The sequence below is a fragment of the Balaenoptera acutorostrata genome, chromosome 2 (assembly GCF_949987535.1).
Source record: "Balaenoptera acutorostrata chromosome 2, mBalAcu1.1, whole genome shotgun sequence".
Taxonomy (NCBI): Eukaryota; Metazoa; Chordata; class Mammalia; order Artiodactyla; family Balaenopteridae; genus Balaenoptera; species Balaenoptera acutorostrata.
In genome coordinates, this window is record NC_080065.1 from 141508821 (window position 1) to 141531279 (window position 22459).

The 22459-nt window shown below is 40.2% G+C and overlaps 1 protein-coding gene across 1 annotated transcript in view; it reads right to left on the reverse strand.

Moving 5' to 3' along the window:
- The window catches only part of TIMD4 (T cell immunoglobulin and mucin domain containing 4), a 32423-nt gene extending 25220 nt beyond the window's left edge, over positions 1-7203 (reverse strand). Inside the window, exons 1-2 of the mRNA XM_007165516.2 lie at positions 7123-7203; positions 1198-1539 (exon numbers count right to left, since the gene is read on the reverse strand). Of these exons, the coding sequence (XP_007165578.1) occupies positions 1198-1539; positions 7123-7180 (400 nt within the window). The 5' untranslated portion in view covers positions 7181-7203. The remainder of the gene's footprint in view (positions 1-1197; positions 1540-7122) is intronic.
- Positions 7204-22459: the final 15256 nt, after the last annotated feature.

The window sequence follows — 22459 nt, forward strand, 5'->3', positions numbered from 1 at the left end:
TTCAGATATTAAAGATGGGTTCATACCAAAACCACTCACCCCCTAAACATTTGAATCTGAGTTCATTAGCAACAGTTATTCTACAGATACCACCCTCTCTTAAATATGTCAAATTTCCACTAACTCTAATGGACCAGAAAGACATCATTAGTTTCAAGTGAACTTAGAAATGTCCTCATAGAGTACTGATGTCAACAAATATTTTATAGCATAAGAGCTGGTTATATCAGGCTTGAAAAGCAAAGACTTGGATTGGCATCATTTAACTTCCACAAATCCTAATGATACCTCTATCTCACAAAGTTGCTTTGAGAGAAAAATATACTAAATATATATATATTTAGTATATAAAAAATATACATTCATATATGCTTGTGAAAGTTCTCTAATTAGAAGCAACCACATCAGTTGTTCTCAAATTTTACAGCACATGAGAGTCACTGGAGAAGCTTATTACTTGCATGGCTAGCCAGAACCTGCCTTCCGAGATGTCAGTCCAGTTACAACAGAGCCCAGGAATCCTCAGTCCTCGGTGCAGGCTGAGCACAGAGCTGAAGTGGAGACCATTCCAGACCAGCAGGAACAGTGGTTATTGTTCACATAATTCAACCACAGGCTGCACTCCATGCAGCTCAAATCTTTATGAGTTCCACCATATTTCAAATTTCATCAAAAGCAACTGATAGTAACAGAAGGAAAGATCACCTGAAAACTGCTATGACTATCTCCAAATCCCCTGCCCTTTCCCCTCTGCTGGAAGTTGGGCTTATGGGCTAAAGCCGATCCATGAACAACACATTCTATCTCATTCATCCAATGTTTTTTAAAATTTTGAAATCTTTGCCAACATGCAAAAATCAATATACTTCACATAATAACTGGGAGATCTGAAAGCACTGGGCCCAAATTTCTGCAATTCCCTAGAGAAGAAGCAGCTGCCCTCTTCAGAGTGACCCTGAATTTCACTGGTTCCCTTCCCTACCCCCCACCCTCTACCCCTCACTCATTTCTGTGGGATTTTTGGCTCCCACAGGCATCTGCTCCAGACTGTCGCTCCTCTAGTCGTCAACATGTCTCAGATTTAATCTGCCCACTCATTGCTTAAGCAGCTTCAGCCTCTCCACATACCACCCACTGACTCTAGGACCCGTGACTCGTGAACCTCTCCATCCACAGACACAGCCCCTGTGTGCTCACCTCTCCTCAGCTCCAGGCGGATGTTCTTCTTCACATCGTTGAACCAGCCAGGCACCTCTATGCGGCAGCAGTACACACCACTGTCACCTTCGTTGGTGTTGAAGATGGTCAAGGAGATATCCCCTCTCCGGATATTCCCCAGAAGTTGGTATTTTGGCGACTTCCTCGAGACCACCCTTGTCCCATCGGTGTAGAGAAGCTCGTCATTGCATTTGGAGTTGGGACACTGGCCTTTGCCCCAGCACATGATGTTGCTGTTAGGAGACCAGGATGAGTACATACAGGGCAAAGTCACCGACTGACCCAAAAACGCTCTCACGACAATCTCTGATGCAGCTGGAGCTGTGAGGAAAGATGAGAAAACTAGGTTGTGAGGTACTGAAATCTCTCAAATGTGCTCTACAGGGATTGTGCAGATAGATGCTTCCAGGAAGATGAAGAGGGTCGTAGTGTATATGTTTCTTTAGCCCAGATTCTGGCCTGCCCTTCGCTGCTGCTAAGCTCCTTACTCCACACCCCTCCATCCCTCAAGTGGAAACAGCTGACCGCCTGAGTCTCTGAACACATCTCCACAGCAGATTTGCTGATTAAAAAAACTCTGACCTTGAGTACCATTCAAAAAAACAATAAATTCTCCATGGAAAATCCTGACCCTTTAATCCAATTCCACTAACTCATATAAACAGGTCCAAAACAGCACTCTACCCAGTGTATCTTAATAGGCAGTGATCACCTACTACTGACTTGAATGCCTCCAATGGGTCTCTGTCTGTCTTCCACCCCAGAGTGTTGCTATGGCAGGGAGACAGGCTGTTGAACAATATCCCATTGTCCTCGTCTCCTTTTAGTACTGGAGATAGAAATTAACTGCTCTGGACCATTTGTTTGTGGTTAGAGAATGTGAACTTAGGTGGAGTTTGTGGATTTTTTTTTTTTAATGTTAGAACTGGAAAGGAATCACAGGAATTCTTTGGAATGGCAGCTGTGACATAAAGATACTGGTGATTAGGTTGACCATGTTAGCTATACGAAATAGAACATAGCACCATTTTTAAAATGAAGTATCTGTGTTTCCCAACTTCAGCAGCTCATCAGCATGGCCTGGGGAGCTTGCTAAAAATACCTATTTTCTTGCCCAACCCTGAGTCAGAATCTCAGAGGCCAAGGCCCATGGAAATGTACATAACCAAGGTCTCCAGGTCATTCTGAGGTCACTGACCACCCACTCTGTTTGAGGACCACTGGACAGCCTCTTCTAAGATAACTTCCATCTCTGAGAATCCGTGAAAGTTTTTCACTGCTGCAAATGTTAAGCCCTCTGATTTAATTGAGCATCAGTGATTGTTCTCAATCAAACCATGCTATTGAGAGGAGAGCCAGGCAGGCTATAGCTCCAGAGTGTCAGGATGACATCCTGCTCCTTCTTGAGTACCTAGATCCTTTTTTTTATTATTATTTTTTTAAACATCTTCATTGGAGTATAATTGCTTTACAATGGTGTGTTAGTTTCTGCTTTATAACAAGTGAATCGGGTATACATATACATATATCCCCATATCTCTTTGCTCATTGTTTTCTTCAAGATACCCTCCTGTAAGACTCTCCGTTCACTAACTCTGTTAACACCGTTGGCTAAGTTGTGTAAGACATGGCCAGTAGCACCGTGTTCCTCCCTGACCCTAGGCGTCAGCAACTTCCAGCTATCCTTCTCTGGGAGAAGGTGAGCATGAGCCCTAGTAGTTGCCCAAGTAGTAAGCCAAATGATGTACTCGCTGGGTTTTGCAAAGTTTGCTCTCATGATGAAAGGTCATTCCAAACTCGGACCCGCCTGGAGCCTTCCCTAAACTCATCGTCTCTTTACTTTGCCACAATGGAGATGTTTCACAGATTGTACATGCTGCGGAAGCCCATTTTGCCCCCCATGAAACCAGGGAAAAAAATAATTGTCTTCAACCTCATCTGTGATAGCAATGCAGAACACATGCACCAAAAACCAATGACTTCTAAAATATGAGCTTGTTCTTATGAATATTTGGTAAATTAATAAAAAATGTGGGACACAATTATTTCTACTGGAGATCCAACAGTCTATTATCCCAAGTATCACAGTATAGAAAGAGGCATCCTACTACTCAATAAGGAAAGACTCGATAGAAAAACTGGCAAAGGCAACAAACACATGGAAGAATGCTCAACATCATTAATCATTAGAGAAATGCAAATCAAAACTACAATATGATATCGTCTCACACAGGTCAGAATGGCCATCATTACAAACAATAAATGCTGGAGAGGGTGTGGAGAAAAGGGAACCCTCATACACTGTTGGTGGGAATGTAAATTGATACAGTCCCTATGGAGAACAGTATGGAGGCTCCTTAAAAAACTAAAAATAGAACTACCATATGACCCAGCAATCCCACTACTGGGCATGTATCCTGAGAAAACCATAATTCAAAAAGAGTCGTGTACCACAATGTTCATTGCAGCTCTATTTACAACAGCCAGGACACGGAAGCAACCTAAGTGTCCATCGACAGATGAATGGATAAAGATGTGGCACATATATACAATGGAATATTACTCAGCCATAAAAAGAAACGAAATTGAGTTATTTGTAGTGAGGTGGATGGACCTAGAGTCTGTCAAACAGAGTGAAGTAAGTCAGAAAGAGAAAAACAAATACTGTATGCTAACACATATATATGGAATCTAAAAAAAAAAAAAAAAGGTCATGAAGAACCTAGGGGCAAGACAGGAATAAAGATGCAGACCTACTAGAGAATGGACTTGAGGACACGGGAGGGGGAAGGGGAAGCTGGGACGAAGTGAGAGAGTGGCATGGACATATATACACTACCAAACGTAAGATAGATAGCTAGTGGGAAGCAGTCGCATAGCACAGGGAGATCAGCTCGGTGCTTTGTGACCAGCTAGAAGGGTGGGATAGGGAGGGTGGGAGGGAGGGAGACGCAAGAGGGAAGAGATATGGGGACATATGTATATGTATAACTGATTCACTTTGTTATAAAACAGAAACTAACACACCATTGTAAAGCAATTATACTCCAACAAAAACGTTAAAAAAAAAAAAAAAGAAAAACTGACAAAGGACAAAACAGGCAATTCATAGACAAGGAAATATGAGTGATCAGTAAATTTCAACTATTAGAATGGCAAAAAATTAGAATGCTGATGATATGACGTGTTGGCTAGACTGGGAGCTGGGCAATGACTTAGCCTACTGGAGTAAACTGGAGTGAAATGGGGTGTGAATTGGTACAGCCACACTCTGGGGAAATGTGGCAGTTTTGGTTAACACTCAACAGGCAAGTGACCTAGCTAAGCCTGGGCAATTTCATGGTTTGTTATTTGCTCTAGAAAAGCACAGGCGCTCAAAGAAGCCTATTGGCAAATGTTTACCGCAGTGTCGTGCGCGTGTGAATGAAATGAAGAGTGTGTATATGGGGAGCGGCTAACCTACGGCACAGTCCTTCTGTGGAACCACCATGTACAAGATTGATAGAATTAGACAGATTTATATCCATCGGCATGAAAACTGCAAGCCTTATTAATGTATGAAAAAGAGAAATTTCAAAACGACACATAAAATACACAACCATTTAAAAAAAAAAATAAACCAGTTTGCAGGTTTTTGTGGGCACAGACATATGAAAGTGAACGTAGGGAAAAGTGGCTGGTGGGACATACACCCAACTCACTGTGTCAGCAGCTCCATGATCAGAGGAAAGGGACTGGGGTTGACGGCAGTAGTCAAAAGGGATTTAACTTGATAACATTTTAATTGCTCCACCAAGGGTGTCTCTGTATTACTCATCAGATTAAAAATTAATGTTAAAAAAAAGGAAGCAGGTGTGGCAGAAAAACACCCATCAGGCTTACATTGAGAACCTCATTCTGCCAGTTACTGCTTTTGTCTTTGGAGGAAAGCCACACTAATCCTGACCTCATTATCCTCATAAGGCAGAGGGGGAAGATAATGCTCGCCTCAGAAATAGTTCTCAAGTTCACAAGAGATGGAGTATTAAATGCCACATGAAATTAATAAATTATTAGTACAAATAACCAAGCATTTCTGGTCTTAGAGATAGGATAGGAAACTGTTTCTTTCCAGCTGCAAAATTATCTGAAGCAAAGGAATCATTGGTATTAAATCAATTTCTCTTTTGGGGAATTACCCAGGATGGTGGGTACGACCTAGGTTCTGGTGCCAGCTTGGTTCCTTCTCTAGCTGGTGACCTTAAGCAAGGCCTTTCTCGAGTCTGGGTCTCAATTTCCTCATCTACAGAGTGAAGGGTTTGATCTGGCATCTTTTAAGAGCACGTTCAGTTCTGATCACCAGTGAGTCTGAGCAGTCACTGCCTTCTAAAATGGTCATTTTAGAAAAGGCACAAATGAAAAACAAACAGATCATCCACCAGGTGCTGCCTTCTTCAAGTAGGGTTGGAGAAGCCCACTCCGTCAGTGTCCAGCCAGTAGCCGGAAAGGTGGCCAGAGCAACTTTCAGCATCACCAAACCCTCCACACCTCCAGGTCCCAGGACAAGGTAAAGACCAGGCAAAAACAATGATAAAGAAAGGGACAGGAACTGCTTTCATTCCACTAACTCCCACAGGGTATCTGGGGAGAGAGACAGTTAAATGAGCAACTACTACAAGGCGACAAGTTCTCTAATGGGGGGACTCCAGGGAGGACAGGAACTCATAGCAGAAACACTTAAACCAGTTTGGAGGCTATGGGTAGTCAGGAAAAGCTTGACTTAGGTGGAGACCTGAGGATGTATGGAGTTCTAGAGGAAAGAAAGGCACAAAGAACAGTATGACAAAGGCTTGTTTTTCGTGGAATGTAGGTGTTTTCTCACGCAGCACATTTGAAAGATTCATGTGCAGAAACTATGAACTGTTAAAACTGCAAGGGACATTAGATATTGTCTAGTTCTAGAATCATGGATTATTAAAACTGGTCTTTTCCAGGTCCCTCATTTCTTCCATGGAAGGGCCATAGTCGCCAGTGTCAAAAGTTAATGACCAAGGGCTTCCCTGGTGGGGCAGTGGTTGAGAGTCCACCTGCCAATGCAGGGGACACGGGTTCGAGCCCTGGTCCGGGAGGATCCCACATGCCGCAGAGCAACTAATCCCGTGAGCCACAACTACTGAGCCCATGTGCCACAACTACTGAAGCCCGCATGCCTACAGCCCGTGCTCCGCAACAAGAGAAGCCACCGCAATGAGAAGCCTGCGCACCACAATGAAAGAGTAGCTCCCGCTTGCTGCAACTAGAGAAAGCCCGCGCACAGCAACAAAGACCCAAAGAAGCCAAAAATAAATTAATTAATTAATTTTAAAAAAAAAGTTAATGACCAAGATGCAACTTCAGCTCAGCCCAGAGCATTCCACCTGTATAGCAGCAGGATGTGAAGGTCTATACTGGTCCACACCTAGTGTGTGTACATTTGTATCATCTGAAACCTGGAAACAATATGCAGAAAAGGTAAACCTCACCTGGACGCCTGACCCCCAGCAAAATAAAACAAACCAAGAAGCAAACAAAAACTCCTAAAAATAAAGAGAAAAATAAGGATTATAATAAGGGGTCTTAGCAGAACAAATTCCCCTGGCTCTGACTGTGCTAGTAAAACCTGCAAAGGACATTTCTTTTCCCCATGTTATCTGACCCCTTATCTCTGTGTCTTTCCTTAAATTACCATTCCTGGTATGAACATAAATATCCCCACCCTAAAACTCCCAAACCAGTCTCAAGATAAACCCTGTATCACAAAGGAAGGGAGAGACCTTCCAAACAAGAGAAGCTGAGTGGATGCAGGAGTGAAATGGATCAGCCATGGAAATCCGGGAGGTGCCAAGCCTCCAAGGATACCTGGATGGAAGGTCTGAGAACACTTACTCAGATAAAGCCGCCCGAGCTCAATCACCAGCCAGAGAATCAGAGGCCCTTTGGACATTTTGGTTGTTGGCAGGCCCCAGGAGTCTGTCTGTCTGTCCAAATTCCATTTCTTATACACCAGTTAATGCTGACAGGGCGGGACCTTTAGGTTTCACTTCTCTTTTTGCCTCATAATCTTCCCTTTCCCCCTCCTGAATGGCCTCCCTCAATCTGGGATGTATGATAAAATGTGCTGAGCACTTTTCTCCTGGCCATTAGTGTGGGTGCAAACATGTGGAGTGATGGTGTGGGCGTGCATGTACTCCGTTGTCCACTCACATAGGGGGATTTCTTACATGTACATGAGCATCTATGCTTGTGTGTATGTGCACTCATAAACTGTGCATCAGCCATGGTCCTCCTGGCTACCATGCAGCTTACAATAAAATGCAATTAACTCTCCCCTCTGGCAGTGGTTTACACACAGATTCCGCATGTGAGCCAAAGGCAAGTTAGATGGGACTTTGGCTCTGCTCCCATTCTGGGTTCTCCTTCACCCAGCCCCTTGTGCCCCTTGCCCTGATAATAGAGAAATAAAAGCAGGGTTGCCATCAACCATCACATAAGCCAAAAACACCATTAGAGTTTACCGGGCAAGGAAAGAGGTTCACTAGAGGAAGCATATGGTGATAGTTACCAGACAGGCGCAGGTAACAAACAAGCTCAAGGTCTGGGCCCAATTCTACCACTTGTTAGTGAAACCACTTGATGGGGAGGAACACAAGACAATTCATGAACTAGATTTCAGGGCTTGAACTAGATGATATTTAAGGCCCTTCTGCACTCTATGGATTCAACAGTATATCCAGGCCCACAGAATCATTTAGAGGAGGAATCAAATCAATGCTCACCAACCAGATGTGTTTTCTAAAACAGATTTATCTCATCATCATTAGCTATTGAATGCTTAATTATATGCCAGGCACTCTGCTACATGATATAGCTGTATTACTGAATTCTCACAACCCTAAGAAATAGAAATTTTTTTTCTATTTTAACAGATGAGGAAACTGAAGCTTAAGGGAGCTAAGTAAATGACATTCACAGCAAAAATATTGTAGAAACAGAACTTAAGCCAAGACTTTCTGATTGATCCCAAAGTCCGTGATCTTAATCACTACACCCTCCTTTGATCTGTGACTCTTATGGCATTGCACCATGAGACCAAGCATACCAGTGGCCAACTCCTACCTAGCCCCAGAGACGGAATTTAAGGATGCACAAATGTTCTAGATTTTTTTTTTTAATTTCATTTGATTGTCACCAGCCAAATGAGCCTTAAACCTTCAAATTTCTCACACTGAAGGATTAGTGAAAATACAAATCTTGGGCGAGGCTCTGGAATCAGAGAAACCAGAAAACAGGGGGAAAGGGATGAAAATAGAGGGATTCAAAGAAAGTCTTTCCACTGTATGTTCACTAAACTGTGAATCCTTTTCCCACCCTATTCCCAGGAAACTGGGTGATTTAATCTCTCAATAAACTGATGGCCCAAATAAAACACTCAAAGATACTGATATTTGGGTGCCCCCCAACAATATCACCCAATCCCCCTTCAATAAAGTCACCAGTGCATGAGTCTTAGTCATGCATGCAGCACTGCTAATCAGTTTTTAGGGTGTCACTTTAAGATATGAATAGACAACCAAGAATCTCCAGACATTTCAGGAAAGTCTTCTGCACGAGAAAGATGTAAAGACAACAGAGAGAGCAGAATAAAACAAGCAGACAAGTAAACAAACAAACAAAAAAACGCAAAACTAGTATCTTCCAAGAAAAAAAGAAACAGAGAAACTATAAAAAAGAAAAATCAGGGAAAAAAGAAAGAACTCCTAGAAATTCAAAAGATTATACTTACCCCCAAATTTTATGGAAGATTTGAAAAATAAAGTTAAGGAAATTTTCTAGAAAATATAACCTATCTATGAAGTCTAATAGCTAGGGGTGTTTCAGAATATTAAAACAGAGAATTGAGGGGAGGAAATTATTAAAGAAATATTTTTCTAAATTCTCATAACTAAAAAACATGAGTCTCCAGATTGGGAGGGCCAATCAAACGCTAAACTTCATGAATAAAAAGATCCCCACAAAAATAGTATATTATCATGAAATATAAGAATATTAGACATAAGGAGAAGATATTAAAAAGCTCCAGAGGGAAAAAAAACAAAAACACATTGCATTGAAAGGATTTAGAATCAGAATTGCATTGGTCTTCTAAATAGCCAAGCTAGAAAATAATGCAGGAATGCTTTCAAAACTCACAGGGGAAAATGATGGTCATATCATAATAATAGAAACTCTGGTTACTGGTTTAACACAAAATTGTAATATGACTTCCTTGGGAAGATGGGCAGACAGAAAGTAGGGTGGTAGCACTAGAGTCATACCCTATTTGCCATTACAGGAGGTCAATAGCGAATGTTCAAACTGATCAAACAATACCAGCAGAAGCCCATTATTAGTAGTATGGATGTAAAAAACTGAAGAAAAACCCAAGGAGTTCAAATTTTATGGAAAGGAGTAGGAAAGGAATTCACTATATTTTTAGTAATAAGCTTTTTAAAATAACTAGATTATTTTAAATAATTTAGAAGAATTTATTTGTTATTTACAATACATTTATTTTTCAAAATGCACATATTGAGCACACCTAGCACTCAGATCTTAGTTTCCAACACTACTCTCCAACAAAAGGAACTACAGCTCCTTGGGAAAATGGCTGATTCTAGGACTGAGGCAGGAAATATTTAAGATTAGTCTGGAGCATCTTGCAGTGCTAGGAAGTAGGGAAGTGCTGGGGGGTGGGGGGAAAGATCTACAATTTAAAGTTGTTAAAGGGACAAAGGAGACAACTGAAAGAGTTCCTAATGACCAGAGCTAGAACAATCTTAACAACAAAATAAATAAAGTAGTACTGGATTATAACCCAAAGTAGATAAGATATCTATGAGTCCATACTGATATAATACATAATTGAATCAGTACATATGTGGGGGAGAAGAGACAAATCTTCTTCACCAAAGAATTCCAAGTAATTTATGTAGATACTCCCTCCTCAAGGAGGTGAAGCAAAACTCCCTTCCTCAAGTGTGGGCTGGACACAGTGATTTTCTTCCAAAAAAAATACAGTATGGAGAGGGAGAAAAAAAGACTACAGTGGATAACCCTGGCAAACACTGCCTCAGGCAGGCAATCAAGATCAGCATCAGCAGAGATAAGTCATGTTGATAGTATGAGAGATGTGAGGTAAATGGCACTTTACCTCTGCAGTCTCCTCCCAAGAACCCACAACCTAAGTCTAGTTATGAGAAAAACATCAGACACAGCCCAACTGAGGGGCCTTCTACAAAGTATCTGGCAAGTGTTTCTCAAAACTTCAAGATCATCAAAAATAAGAAAGAAATAAGAAATAATAAAAAACTTACAGCTAAGAGGAGCTTATGGAGACATGGTAACTAAATGCAATGTGGTATCCTGAATGGGATCCTGGAAGACAAAAAGGCCATTAGGTGAAAACTAAGGAAACTTTTGGACTTTGGTTAATAATAATTATCAATGTTCATTCACTAATTGTAACAAATACACCACACTAATGGAAGACGTTAACAATAGGGAAAACTAGGTATTGGTTATATGGGAACTCTCTGTATTATCATCACAATTTTTCTATAAATCTAAGGCTGTTCTAAGATACATAAAGTTTATTATTAAAGAAGTACATATACCTTTATTTTAGAAATGAAAATGCTAATAGTAATTTGGTATCTGGAAGGGGTCACACACTGGAAAAAAGAGACTAAGCTTGGTTGTCTTCTCTTCCTAAGATGGGATCAGTGGACAGGCTTCAGGGAATTCACAAACATCCTAATATTGGATGGTTAATTTGTATCATTGTATTAAAGCATACTATTCTTCGGAGAGGGGCGATAGCAGTCCTAGATACTCCATGTGTTTGCCACCTTCTTTTTCTATGCATGGAGTTTGCCTCTGGAGAACCTGTTCTCCCTCTATCTCAGTCAACAAAGTGCAGTTGGCGTTGATTTTATTTGTGGTGATTGGCTCAAGGATGGACAGGTGACCCAAACAAAGCCAAGGATACACAGTCTTGTCACATTTACTAGAGCTTTTGAGAAATAGGGACTCTCCCTGTTTTCCACTGGTCTTTGAACTGTGAGGACATGAGCCTGAAGCCAATGTTAGTCATCGTACAGCCAATGGGTGAAGGCTGCCTGATAAGAGAACCAATCAGGCAGAAGGCAAGTGGAGACATAGAGAAACCCTGGATCTCTGACATGGTTTGAGTCCCTGAATCAAGACACATCAATGTGCCAGTAAATTCCCTTTAGGGCTTCAGCAATTTGTGTTGAGTCTTTTGTCATTTGGAATCAAAAGACCCCAAGTCTAAACCTAGAAGGACCTCTACATAGTGGTAATTTGGCTGGATGACTAAAGTTTTCCCAGTCTTAAGAGTTTACACTATTATCTGGTCCAACTACGTGCCTCACCAAACACATACTTCACCCCAGCTAGTGTCTGCCACCTATTATACCCTAGGTATGTGGGAACTCTGCGAGGCTCTGGGCTCTGGGAGCAAAGACAAAAAAGACATAGATTTTATCCTTAAGGACCTGATAGGTTCATCTTTAAGCAGAAGCGCTATTGTCAGATCCCATTCTAAAGATAAGGCCACAGAGGATAAAAGTCTTTTAAGTAATAGAAAGAAAATAGAATCCAAGTTTTCTGATAAATGGCTCTTTGTGTTAGCCAGTAATTCCTCTCTGGTTAAATGTAATCCCACTCATTCATTTTTATTTCTTCATTTCTTCATCATTATAGCAGGGGTCAGCAAACTATGGCTCATTATCCCTTTTTATAAATAAAGTTTTATGGCAACACAGCCATGCCCATTTGTTTACTTCTTGTCTATGGCTGCTTTCACACTGCAATGGCAGAGTTGAGTAAATGCAACAGATACTGTATGGTCCACACAGCCAAAAATGTCTACTATCTGATCTTAACAATAAAATATTGTCAGCCTCTGAACTATATACTGAGTTCTTGCAATGTGCCAGGCTGCAATGTTACACCAGCCATTCTTGTCCTCAATAAGCGCACGGGCTAGTGTTTCCTAGTGAGAGACAAGCAAGTTAACAGACAATAAAGCACATTTTGATAAGATGTGACAGGGAAAGGATGGAACACTATGGGAGTGTTAGGAAAAGATTCCTAGCTCAGTCTTAAATGTGGAAGAAAAGAGTCAAGGACACTTTCTAAGTCTAGACCTAAAGGACATTGGAGAGGATTGGGGTGGGGTAGAAAGAATTTCAGGCAGAGGGAGGAGCCTGTAAAAGTTCAGTGGTGATAGCCGCAAGGCATTTCAGACTAACTGAAGAATTTCAGCTTTTCAGGTGTTTATTACATTATTAAAACTATTTAAAGGTATATATTATAGTATTTGAAAATAAAAGCAGAACTTAAATGTTCTCTCCAAAAAAAAAGTTAAAAAAGTAAAACAGGGCTATGTGTAGACTAACAATGAGACCATGTAGGGATCCAAGGATTATGATTGGTGTGTGTGTATGTGCGTGTGTGTGTGTGTGTGTGTGTGTGTGTGGATTTCAATATGGCTGGACTTGAAATCAGGAGGAAGAAATGGAAGTGCCAAGTGAGGAGGCTGGAACACAGGCTGGGGTCAGATCACCAAGGGCCTGAAAAGCCACCTGAAGGAGTATGGGCACCGTCCTGAGGGCAAAAAGGAACCCATCTTTTTTTTTTTTTTTTTTTTAATTGAAGTATAGTTGATTGCTATCTTTTGTGTAGGATCATTGAATCTGAAAGTAAAACTTATTGAAAAAAAAAGAATTTCACAATTGGGAGCATTTTCAAGAACTGACTAGTTGTAAGATCTCTAAATCTCCTCCAGCTTGTACAGCTTATGATTCTTGAGATCAGGAAATGGCTTTAACCCAAGAAAGTGACTATTTTATGGGTTCTCTTAGTAGGAGGAGAAGGGTAGGCTCTCCTGCTTATTGTCAACTATGAGGATCCACTCAGCAAGCTTCCTCTCACCCAGTGACCCTTGCATCAGCTTCCTTACTATCTATGATTTCCTGTGAGATGGGAAATCAGACTGCCTGGATTCCATCTTGACCACATACCAGCTGTGTGGCTATGAGCAATTTACTTAACCTCTCTGTGCACAATTACCCCTTTATAAAATGGAGTTAATAGTACCTACATCTTGGGTTGCTGTTGAGTACTAAATGAGATGGTCCATGGAAAGCATTTAGCAGAGTACCAGGCAAATAATGAACACCCAACAAATGTTAATTATTCAAGTAGCTGCTATTCAGGTAGTGTTGAAGGAGCACAGAAGGCAGAATGACCTGTTGCAGTGGATATCTTGTCATTGCCTGCTCAACATCCTTTCCTTTGTAGAACCATCCCTTCCTTTGTAGAACCATCCCTTCCTCTGTGGAACCAACCCTTCCTTTGTGGAACCAACCCTTCCTTTGTGGAACCAACAATTCCTCAATTTGTGTGGATCCAGTCCAGCATCTGAGTGGGTGGGTATAGCCAATCATTTTAACCCACTCCTTTGTAGGGATGGGTACAAGGCAAAGAAAATAGACCAGTTTACTTGGAGAAGCTAGTTCAATCAGAGATGTGGAGAATCATGAATCTTGGAAAAGAAAGGCAAGCGAAAGATCACTAATTTACCATCCTTTCAAAGCCTGATACATGTGGTCAAGCATCTGCTTGCATACTTTCTTCCAAGTAGTCCATTCTACCTCCATACAGTCCTAGTTATTAGGAAAATGGAAAGGAATTAACATTCACTAAACTGAAGCTATGTGCTAAGTACTGCGTTGTTTACATATATTCCCAACCACAAACCTGTAAAGACGTATTATCTTTTACACTATTTATGCAAGGAAAGAGAAATAGGAAATGTTAAAAATTTAACTCACAATATAGCTTTTGTTGTCTAGTATATTAGCTAGAGCTTCTTTGAGGACAAGGACAGAGGGTCACTCATATTACCCCAGGGAAGAGGGGACTCCTGACAAGGTGGTCTGGAATGCCTACCCCATCAGGAACCTCCAAGGCATCACTTGCTCTGCTCTTCTCTCAGGTGTCTCTTTCTGCTCAACTCTGAACCTCTCCCCATGACCAGTTTCCTCATGACTTCAGCTTGTTCCTGGTCCACATCACACACCCCAGACCCAAGCCCTCTCTGCGACCCTCAATTCAGCTCTCTGAGTTGGTTGACTCATTCTCTCCATTATAAATTCCATAGCCCTGAAAGAGAACTCCAGTTCCTCCATTTCTCATTTCCCATGGCAGGCCTTAGGTTGTAGTTCACTGGCAGGTCTGTGGTTGGCACCCTAGGATCATGAGAAGAAAGACCCCACTGTGCAGAATACAATAATTCCATTTGCAATTTGAGCGATGAGGGCTATGAATGGGGTACAGTCCCTCAGAACTGGCTGGGGTGAAGCAGCAATGACTAAGAACTCTAACACAAATAAGAATTCGTATGTTTGTCACCAAAATAGTCAGCTGAATCACTTAGGAATTCATTCAAATGTGAGCAACAGAGAATCCAATTCACAGAAGCCTAAACATAAAGGGTTTGTTTTTTCCTCTCATAACAAGACATCTGGATGTAGGCAACCCACAGATTCAAAATTATCAAGGACCCAGGCTCTTTTCTTTCTGTTCTCTCTTATTCATTTGTCACAACATGGTCACAGTAGGGTTGACATACTTCTGAACGTCAGGTTCATCTTTGGGAAGGGGAAAGGAGAGTCAAAGCGTTCTCACATCATCGTTCCATGACTTTCATTGGGGAAGGAAAGACCTTCTAAGCAGACTTCCTCTTATAACTTATTATCCAGAACAAGGCTACCAGCCATTTCTCAGATCCAACCTATGAGATGTCTATGACTGGTTTAGACAAATCAGGGACATCCCCTGAGCCTGGGGTAGGGACTAAGGGTCTCTGAGATCAAGGGACGCAGTATGCTCGTTTCCTGGAAAAGTAGTAGAGTTCTATTAGGAAAAGGGAAGGCTGTTAGTTGAGCAACGAACAGCAACTTCTCTAACAGAACACTCCTCCATGACAAGAGACCTGTATATGCACCCCCTGCAGCTGGCCCATTGCTTCCAGTAGATAACACGTTCTTGTTGAGTCAATGAATAAATGAATGAATGAATGAATATTTTGACTCACGAAAGAGAGAAACTAATACAAAGTAGAAAGAAGACCATAGTGGCTGTCAGGAGATACAAATATTTCAGAAATCTCTGTGAGACCTTGTCTCACCTCTCTGAACCTCAATTTCTTCATCTGTAAAATAAGATTGAATAATCCATTCACCATAAAGTTGATTTGGGGATGAAATGAGACTACTTATGGGTAAGTTGTTTGAAATCATAAAGAATTAGGAAATATTGTTTCAACTTACAAGCAATGGAAACAAAGATAGGAGGAAACTGGCCCGAGTCAATAGGCCTTAGAAATCATTCTTACAAGGGAGACGTCCACAAAGAGAAAAGGAGAAATGGAGCCTGGGTGGATACTCATTCTGATTAGTTCAAAAAGTCATTGTGACGTTGATTTTACCCTCTGAAGATGAAAGGTGGTTTCCATCTGAATAATATGGGAAGTGCTGATATGTTGGAAACCCAAAGCTTATTTTCTGGCAAATCCAGAACTTGGGTTAAGAAATTGAAAGTGGGCACATTAGACGTAAGAAAGGAAAAGTACAGCATTCACCCCCCCCCCCCAGGGATTTCCTAGTTGCTCCAAATATAGTGAAATCACTACTTCCAGGTTACACTGTATTGTGGAACCACAGATGCATATAGTTGGCTGCCTGTGGCAACTGAGCTCCATTTGATTCCATAGAGCTTAGAGGTAGTTGTTTTTGCAAATATTTCAGCTAACTTCAGGCACATGGTGAAGGAGCATGCCCCACCTCATGGTGTCAGATTCCGCCAGACTTGATTTGGCCAGTGCGTGTGGGCATAAGTGTCATGGGTCACCTGCAGGTGGAAGCCTATAAGAATTGGTATACAATTCACTACTTTCCCTCCCCTGACAGGGCAACTGGCTCCGAACAGTGAAAGCTCCACAAGCCTGAGTCCCAGGGTGAGAATCACATCAAGCAGGAACCCCTCCCCCGATGACCCTCCATGGAAGCAAGCAGAAACAAGACTGTACTGTTCTAAACCACTAAATTGTTCCACTGCAGCATAACGTCATGTACCCTAATACCACCGCAGTGGTGTGGAAACAGCAACAAGGAGGGGTTAAAAACATTCTTTGAAGTGAGCCAGTCCAGGATTGGAGGCTCTGACACTTACTAGTCCCATAGCCTACCGCTCTACACCCCCTTAGCCTTGCTCATGTTCGTCTATCAGCCTAGATCTGTGGTTCTTAGATCTGGCTGCACCTTCAAATCACAGGAGGAATTTCAAATACATGCCCAGGTTCTACACCAGACATTGTGATTTCATTGGTCTTGGTGGGGGGCCTAGGCATTGGTATTTTTTTAAGCCAAATGCACAGCTAGGTTAGAGAGCTACTTGTCTAGAATTCCTTAACATTATATAACTGGTTCACCCTTTAACACTCTGAATCTTCTCCAAAAAGTCTTCCTGAGTCCAAAGTTCCCACTTGAGCTCCAGTAGCAACCTGGGCACATGTGATCTCTTTAATTAGAACATCACATAAGATTATCCATTTCCACATCTACTTTCCAAACAGAGTGTGATCTCTCAGAACACAGGGACTGTACTAAAATCTTCCTGTAGCCCCAACACCTAGATCCTGGCATCATGCTATATATCAAGGTATATATGCAATAAATGCTTATTTATTTAAACAGAGGAAATACCGCTTGATTAAAACTAAGAAACCAATGGCAACCTCTGAGAAAACAGCTTTAATAGAACTTGGAAGAAATGACAACCGTTCTAAATTGAGAAGTGAATGTGAAAGTAAGTTATTTGAAGATGTTGTCTTGTCAAGAGAAATAGAAAGGCAGATGATGGTGGTCAAGAGAATGGGTCATTTTTAGGAAGGGAAGAAAGCCAATTTTGTAGTATTGGGAATGATACCTTTCAAAAGGAAAAGTGTGTTTCAACAGAAAAGTATAATTTTTGTTAGTCAAGGATTCAGAAATAGAAGAAGGAGGTGGAGAAAAGAGCACAGGTCTACAAAATGGCAAAAACGGTTATTTCTCTGTGGTGAGGTTTGGGTGATACTTTTTTCTCTTCCAGCAGGTGCTCAGTAGGTACTTCTCTGTGTGAGTGAATATGTATATTTTTTCACAGGTGCAGAATTGAGTTCATTGTACAGTTTAAGGCACAATATCATCTCAGATCTGTTAAGCCTTCTCATATTTTCCCTTATATCTCTACATCTACCCCAATTTTTCTTTAATGTATTGTGTGTCATTGGATATATAAGTATCCTTGAAAGATGCATAGTATTGCTTTGTATACTTTGTTTCAAACTCACAAAATGTTTTGTTATAGATCTCATTCTGCTTCCTTGTTTACTCAACCCTGTATTCTTGAGCTCTGTGTCACCATATGTACATTTATCTTACAGTTTCTAACTGCTGCATAATATACCATTATAGGCATATCCCCTATTATAGTCATCCGTTCTCTTAATGATGAACACCTAGTTTACCTCCAACTCCCGGCTAACACTAAAAACATTTCAATGAACAACCTTATACATGTCCTGACATGGACCTGAGAAAGAGTTTCTTAGGGGTAGGTATCCAGACAAGGGATTGTTAAATTATAGGCTAGTCGCACACTTAATTTCAACACGTACTGCCAAATCTCTCTCCAGCACATCTGCACAGTTTTACTCCTACCAGATGTGCACGTGAATTTTGTTTCCCCATATCCGTGCTAACAATATGATCCTTCTATAATTTTTGCCATGCTGATAGATGTAATGTGCTACTTTGTTCCCTTTGGATTTCTTTGATTACTAGTGAGTTTAAGCATCTCTTCACTTACTGTAACTGTTTCTGTTTCCCCTTCAGTGTGCTGACTTCTCTTATCTTTGCCCATTTTTCTAATTGTTTCCTTTCTCTCTCTCAGTGTGTGTGTGTTTGTGTGTGTATTGTCATCTCTGAACATTACAAGTGAGTCCTTCTGCTCCATCATCCCTCTGCCAACTTTGTCCACTGAATACATCATTGAACTGAAAACCTTAATAATGATATATTAAAATCCATCAAGCTTTATCCTCATGGCTTCTACCTTGAAGGTCTTATTTAAGAGTTCTTTTTCCACTCTAAAATTACTATAATATTTGCCTATATTTTTTTTCTATTAAGTGTATAGTTTTACGTTTGAAATTGGTCTTTAATTCCTCTGGAGTTTACCATATATATGGTATGAGGTAGGGATTCAACATTATTTTTTCTATATAGTAAGCTAGTTTTCTCACTACTTTCTGCTAAATGTCCATTCTTTCTTCAGTGATTGGTGATGCCATCTCTAGCATAAGCTATGTAGAATATTAGACAAGTAAGTAAATATGTGTGAATGTGTTTGTGTTCTATGCTGTTTAATCTGATGCACTGGGGTTTCTTGTTCTTGTTGGTGTTGTACATTCTTTATTATATCAGCTTTGTATCAGGACTTAATATTAAGAAGGGTGACTCTAAACTCTCCCACTTCCTTTGGTCTTATTAAAAAAATTTTTTTAACTATTTTATATTTTATACTTCCATGAAAATTCCAGATTCAATGGTTGAGTACTTAAAAAGATCCTGTTAAGATGGGAGGTGGGCAAAATGGGTAAAGGTGGTCAGAAGTCCAAACTTCCAGGTATAAGATAAATCAGTTCTGAGGATGTAATGTACAACATGGTGACAAAAGTTAACAATATTGTATAGCTGAAAGTTGCTAAAAGAGTAAATCTTAAGAGTTCTCATCACAAGAAATAAATTCTAACAATGTAAGGTGATGAATATTAACTAAACTTATTGTGGTAATCATTTCATGATATATACAAATATCTAATCATCATGTTGTACATTTAAAACTAATACAATACTATCTGTTAATTATATCCCAATAAAATTGGAGGAAAAAAAGATCCTGTTAGAGTTTTATTGAATAAGCTTGAATGACCTGATTAAGGAAGAAATGATATCTTTATAAATATTAAGTCATTCAGTCCATGAACGTAGTACATCAGGTTTTCTTGTGTTCCATGACAGAGTTTAACATTTTTCTTCATAAAGCTTTTGTGCATCCTTGATTAGGTTAATGACTACATTATACTTTCTATAGCTAATGTGGTTTATATCTTATATTTTCTAGACAATTATTGCTGAGATAGCAATTGCTGTTGGCATCTTAGCTACTTTCTATTTTGCATTCAATTGACATGGATTACTTTTTAAAAAAATTTATGAAACAAAAGGGGGAAAAAGAACACACATGAAAAGTTTGCCTTTGTAGGAATAAGGCTACTTCTTCTTCTATATCAGGAAGAGTGACACAAGAAAGGTCAAAGAAACAGAGAAATGTAGTGGATTAATTGAGGGAAGTTGATTAGTTCATTCCTCAAATAGAAATAATCCTGATGGGTTCAAACTTCACCCCTTGAAGAAAGAAAATACCTTTCCGTTAGAAAAACCCAGGTCAGTCATTGTGTATCAAGGAGTTACTGGGGCAACAACCCTTTTCAAGAAGAGTTACATAATACAAAAACTGAACAACTGAAACTTTAGAGCAAAAAAGAAAACTAAGATCAGAATGAAACCTAAACAAGACATCTCCACCTAATTCCCTATCTATAAAACGAGGAGACTGTACTAAATGATATCTAAACTTCCTTCTACTTCAAGTCTCTGAAAACATTCCTTTTAGAAAATGAAAAATGGGAGTGAAAAAATAATTTTAAGTGCAAATTAATCTTCTCCATTGACTTTCCTATTCTATTGGTTTTTCTGGCAAAGAGGCTTTGAGAAGAGTTGTTCTTTCTTTTTTTTTTAATTTTTGAATTTTATTTTATTTTTTTATACAGCAGGTTCTCATTAGTCATCAATTTTATGCACATCAGTGTATACATGTCAATCCCAATCGCCCAATTCATCACACCACCATGCCCATCCCCCCACCACTTTTCCCCCTTGGTGTCCATACGTTTGTTCTCTACATCTGTGTCTCAATTTCTGCCCTGCAAACCGGTTCCTCTGTACCATTTTTCTAGGTTCTACATATATGCGTTAATATACGATATTTGTTTTTCTCTTTCTGACTTACTTCATTCCGTATGACAGTCTCTAGATCCATCCATGTCTCAACAAATGACCCAATTTCGTTCCTTTTTATGGCTGAGTAGTATTCCATTGTATATATGTACCACATCTTCTTTATCCATTCATCTGTCGATGGGCATTTAGGTTGCTTCCATGACCTGGCTATTGTAAACAGTGCTGCAATGAACATTGGGGTGCATGTGTCTTTTTTTTTTTTTTAATTTATTTTATTTATTTATTTTTGGCTGTGTTGGGTCTTCGTTGTGGTGCACGGGCTTCTCATTGCAGTGGTTTCTCTTGTTGCGGAGCATGGGCTCTAGGCACGTGGGCTTCAGTAGTTGTGGCACACAGGCCCAGTAGTTGTGGCTTGCAGGCTCTAGAGCACAGGCTCAGTAGTTGTGGCACATGGGCTTAGTTGCTCCGTGGCATGTGGGATCTTCCCAGACTAGGGCTCGAACCCGTGTCTCCTGCATTAGCAGGCAAATCCTTAACCCCTGGGCCACCAGGGAAGTCCCAACATGTGTCTTTTTGAATTATGGTTTTCTCTGGGTATATACCCAGTAGTGGGATTGCTGGATCATATGGTAATTTTATTTTTAGTTTTTTAAGGAACCTCTATACTGTTCCCCATAGTGGCTGTATCAATTTACATTCCCACCAACAGTGCAAGAGGGCTCCCTTTGAGAAGAGTTATTCTTTATGGGAAACTCAAGAGGAGTAAGTTTAGTGCATGTGACTGCACAGAGACAATTTGAGAATGGACGCTTGGGGAGAGAACTGGATTATTTTTATCGCTGTCATTGAGGCTGGTTACTGAACTGGCTCCTTCCCTTTCATCAGCTCTACCCCCACTCTAATACTGAAGCACTTTTCAACAGGGTCCATGTATTTTAAGAGTTTTCTAGCTTGGGAAGAGAAGAGGAAGACGGAGAAGTGAAACCTCTGGAGTTGCATTGTTAAAGAAAGCTTGTTCTTTCAGACCCTTTCCTGCCAAAATTTTACTCAAAGTTCCTCTTTTGTGAGGTAAGACTTTTTTTTTCTTCGTATTCAAATAAAAAAAATATTTGTGACAAGCTACAAAACCCATCACTGGAGTATCTTGAATAACAGGCATATTTTTTCATTTAGATGAGCTCCATGCCTCCACCAATACAGCAGGTCCAATCCCCTTACCAACATCTCCAGTGTAACTTGGAAAGAAACCAAAGTTATGCTTTTGAAGAACAGTAAATCTTAAATCAAATGACCATCTCAAAATGCAAAAATATGGTTTAGAAATAGGTGGAGATACAAATAAATTATTAAAAACAAATGCAAGACTATTGCTAATAATAACACAAAACTGAAAATAACCTGAGTGGCACATGCCATCGAAATGAAGAGTTAGACTGAATCATCCATATAAAGATTCAGCAACCATTTACAAGTATGTTACAGGTGTAGCCTTATTGATGTAAAATGATCTCCATGATAGAAGTGAGGAAAATGACTCATGATTGAGTGTGACAATCAAGATACAAATGATTATGCACAATCTTAACCCATTTTCTAAGAAGAAACACACACATACACAGACACAAGCCTGAAGTGATATAAAAGATGTTAATAATGTCCTCCTCTGAGTAGAGGAAACAGGCAATTTTTGGTTCCTTTTTCCTTCATAATCTATATTTTAAAATTTTGTGTAACAATTAGCTCATATTCTTGTATTAAAGCAAAAGATTAAAGAAGAAAGAAAACAGAAAACAAACAAAAGACAAGTGAGTACTGGAGACACATGGCCCAGTCTCAGCATGTCACAAGCCTAATAGAAAAGTCAGAGTAAATCACCAAACTTTATTCGTGCCTCAGTTTTCTTACCTGTAAAGTAGGCAGAGCTGTCTTCTTCTGGCACAGAGTTTTTGTGATATTAAAACATCCTCCCACAAACAATTAGTAATAAGTTAAACATACGTTTGCTGTGAGGCTCAGCAATTCCACTCAGG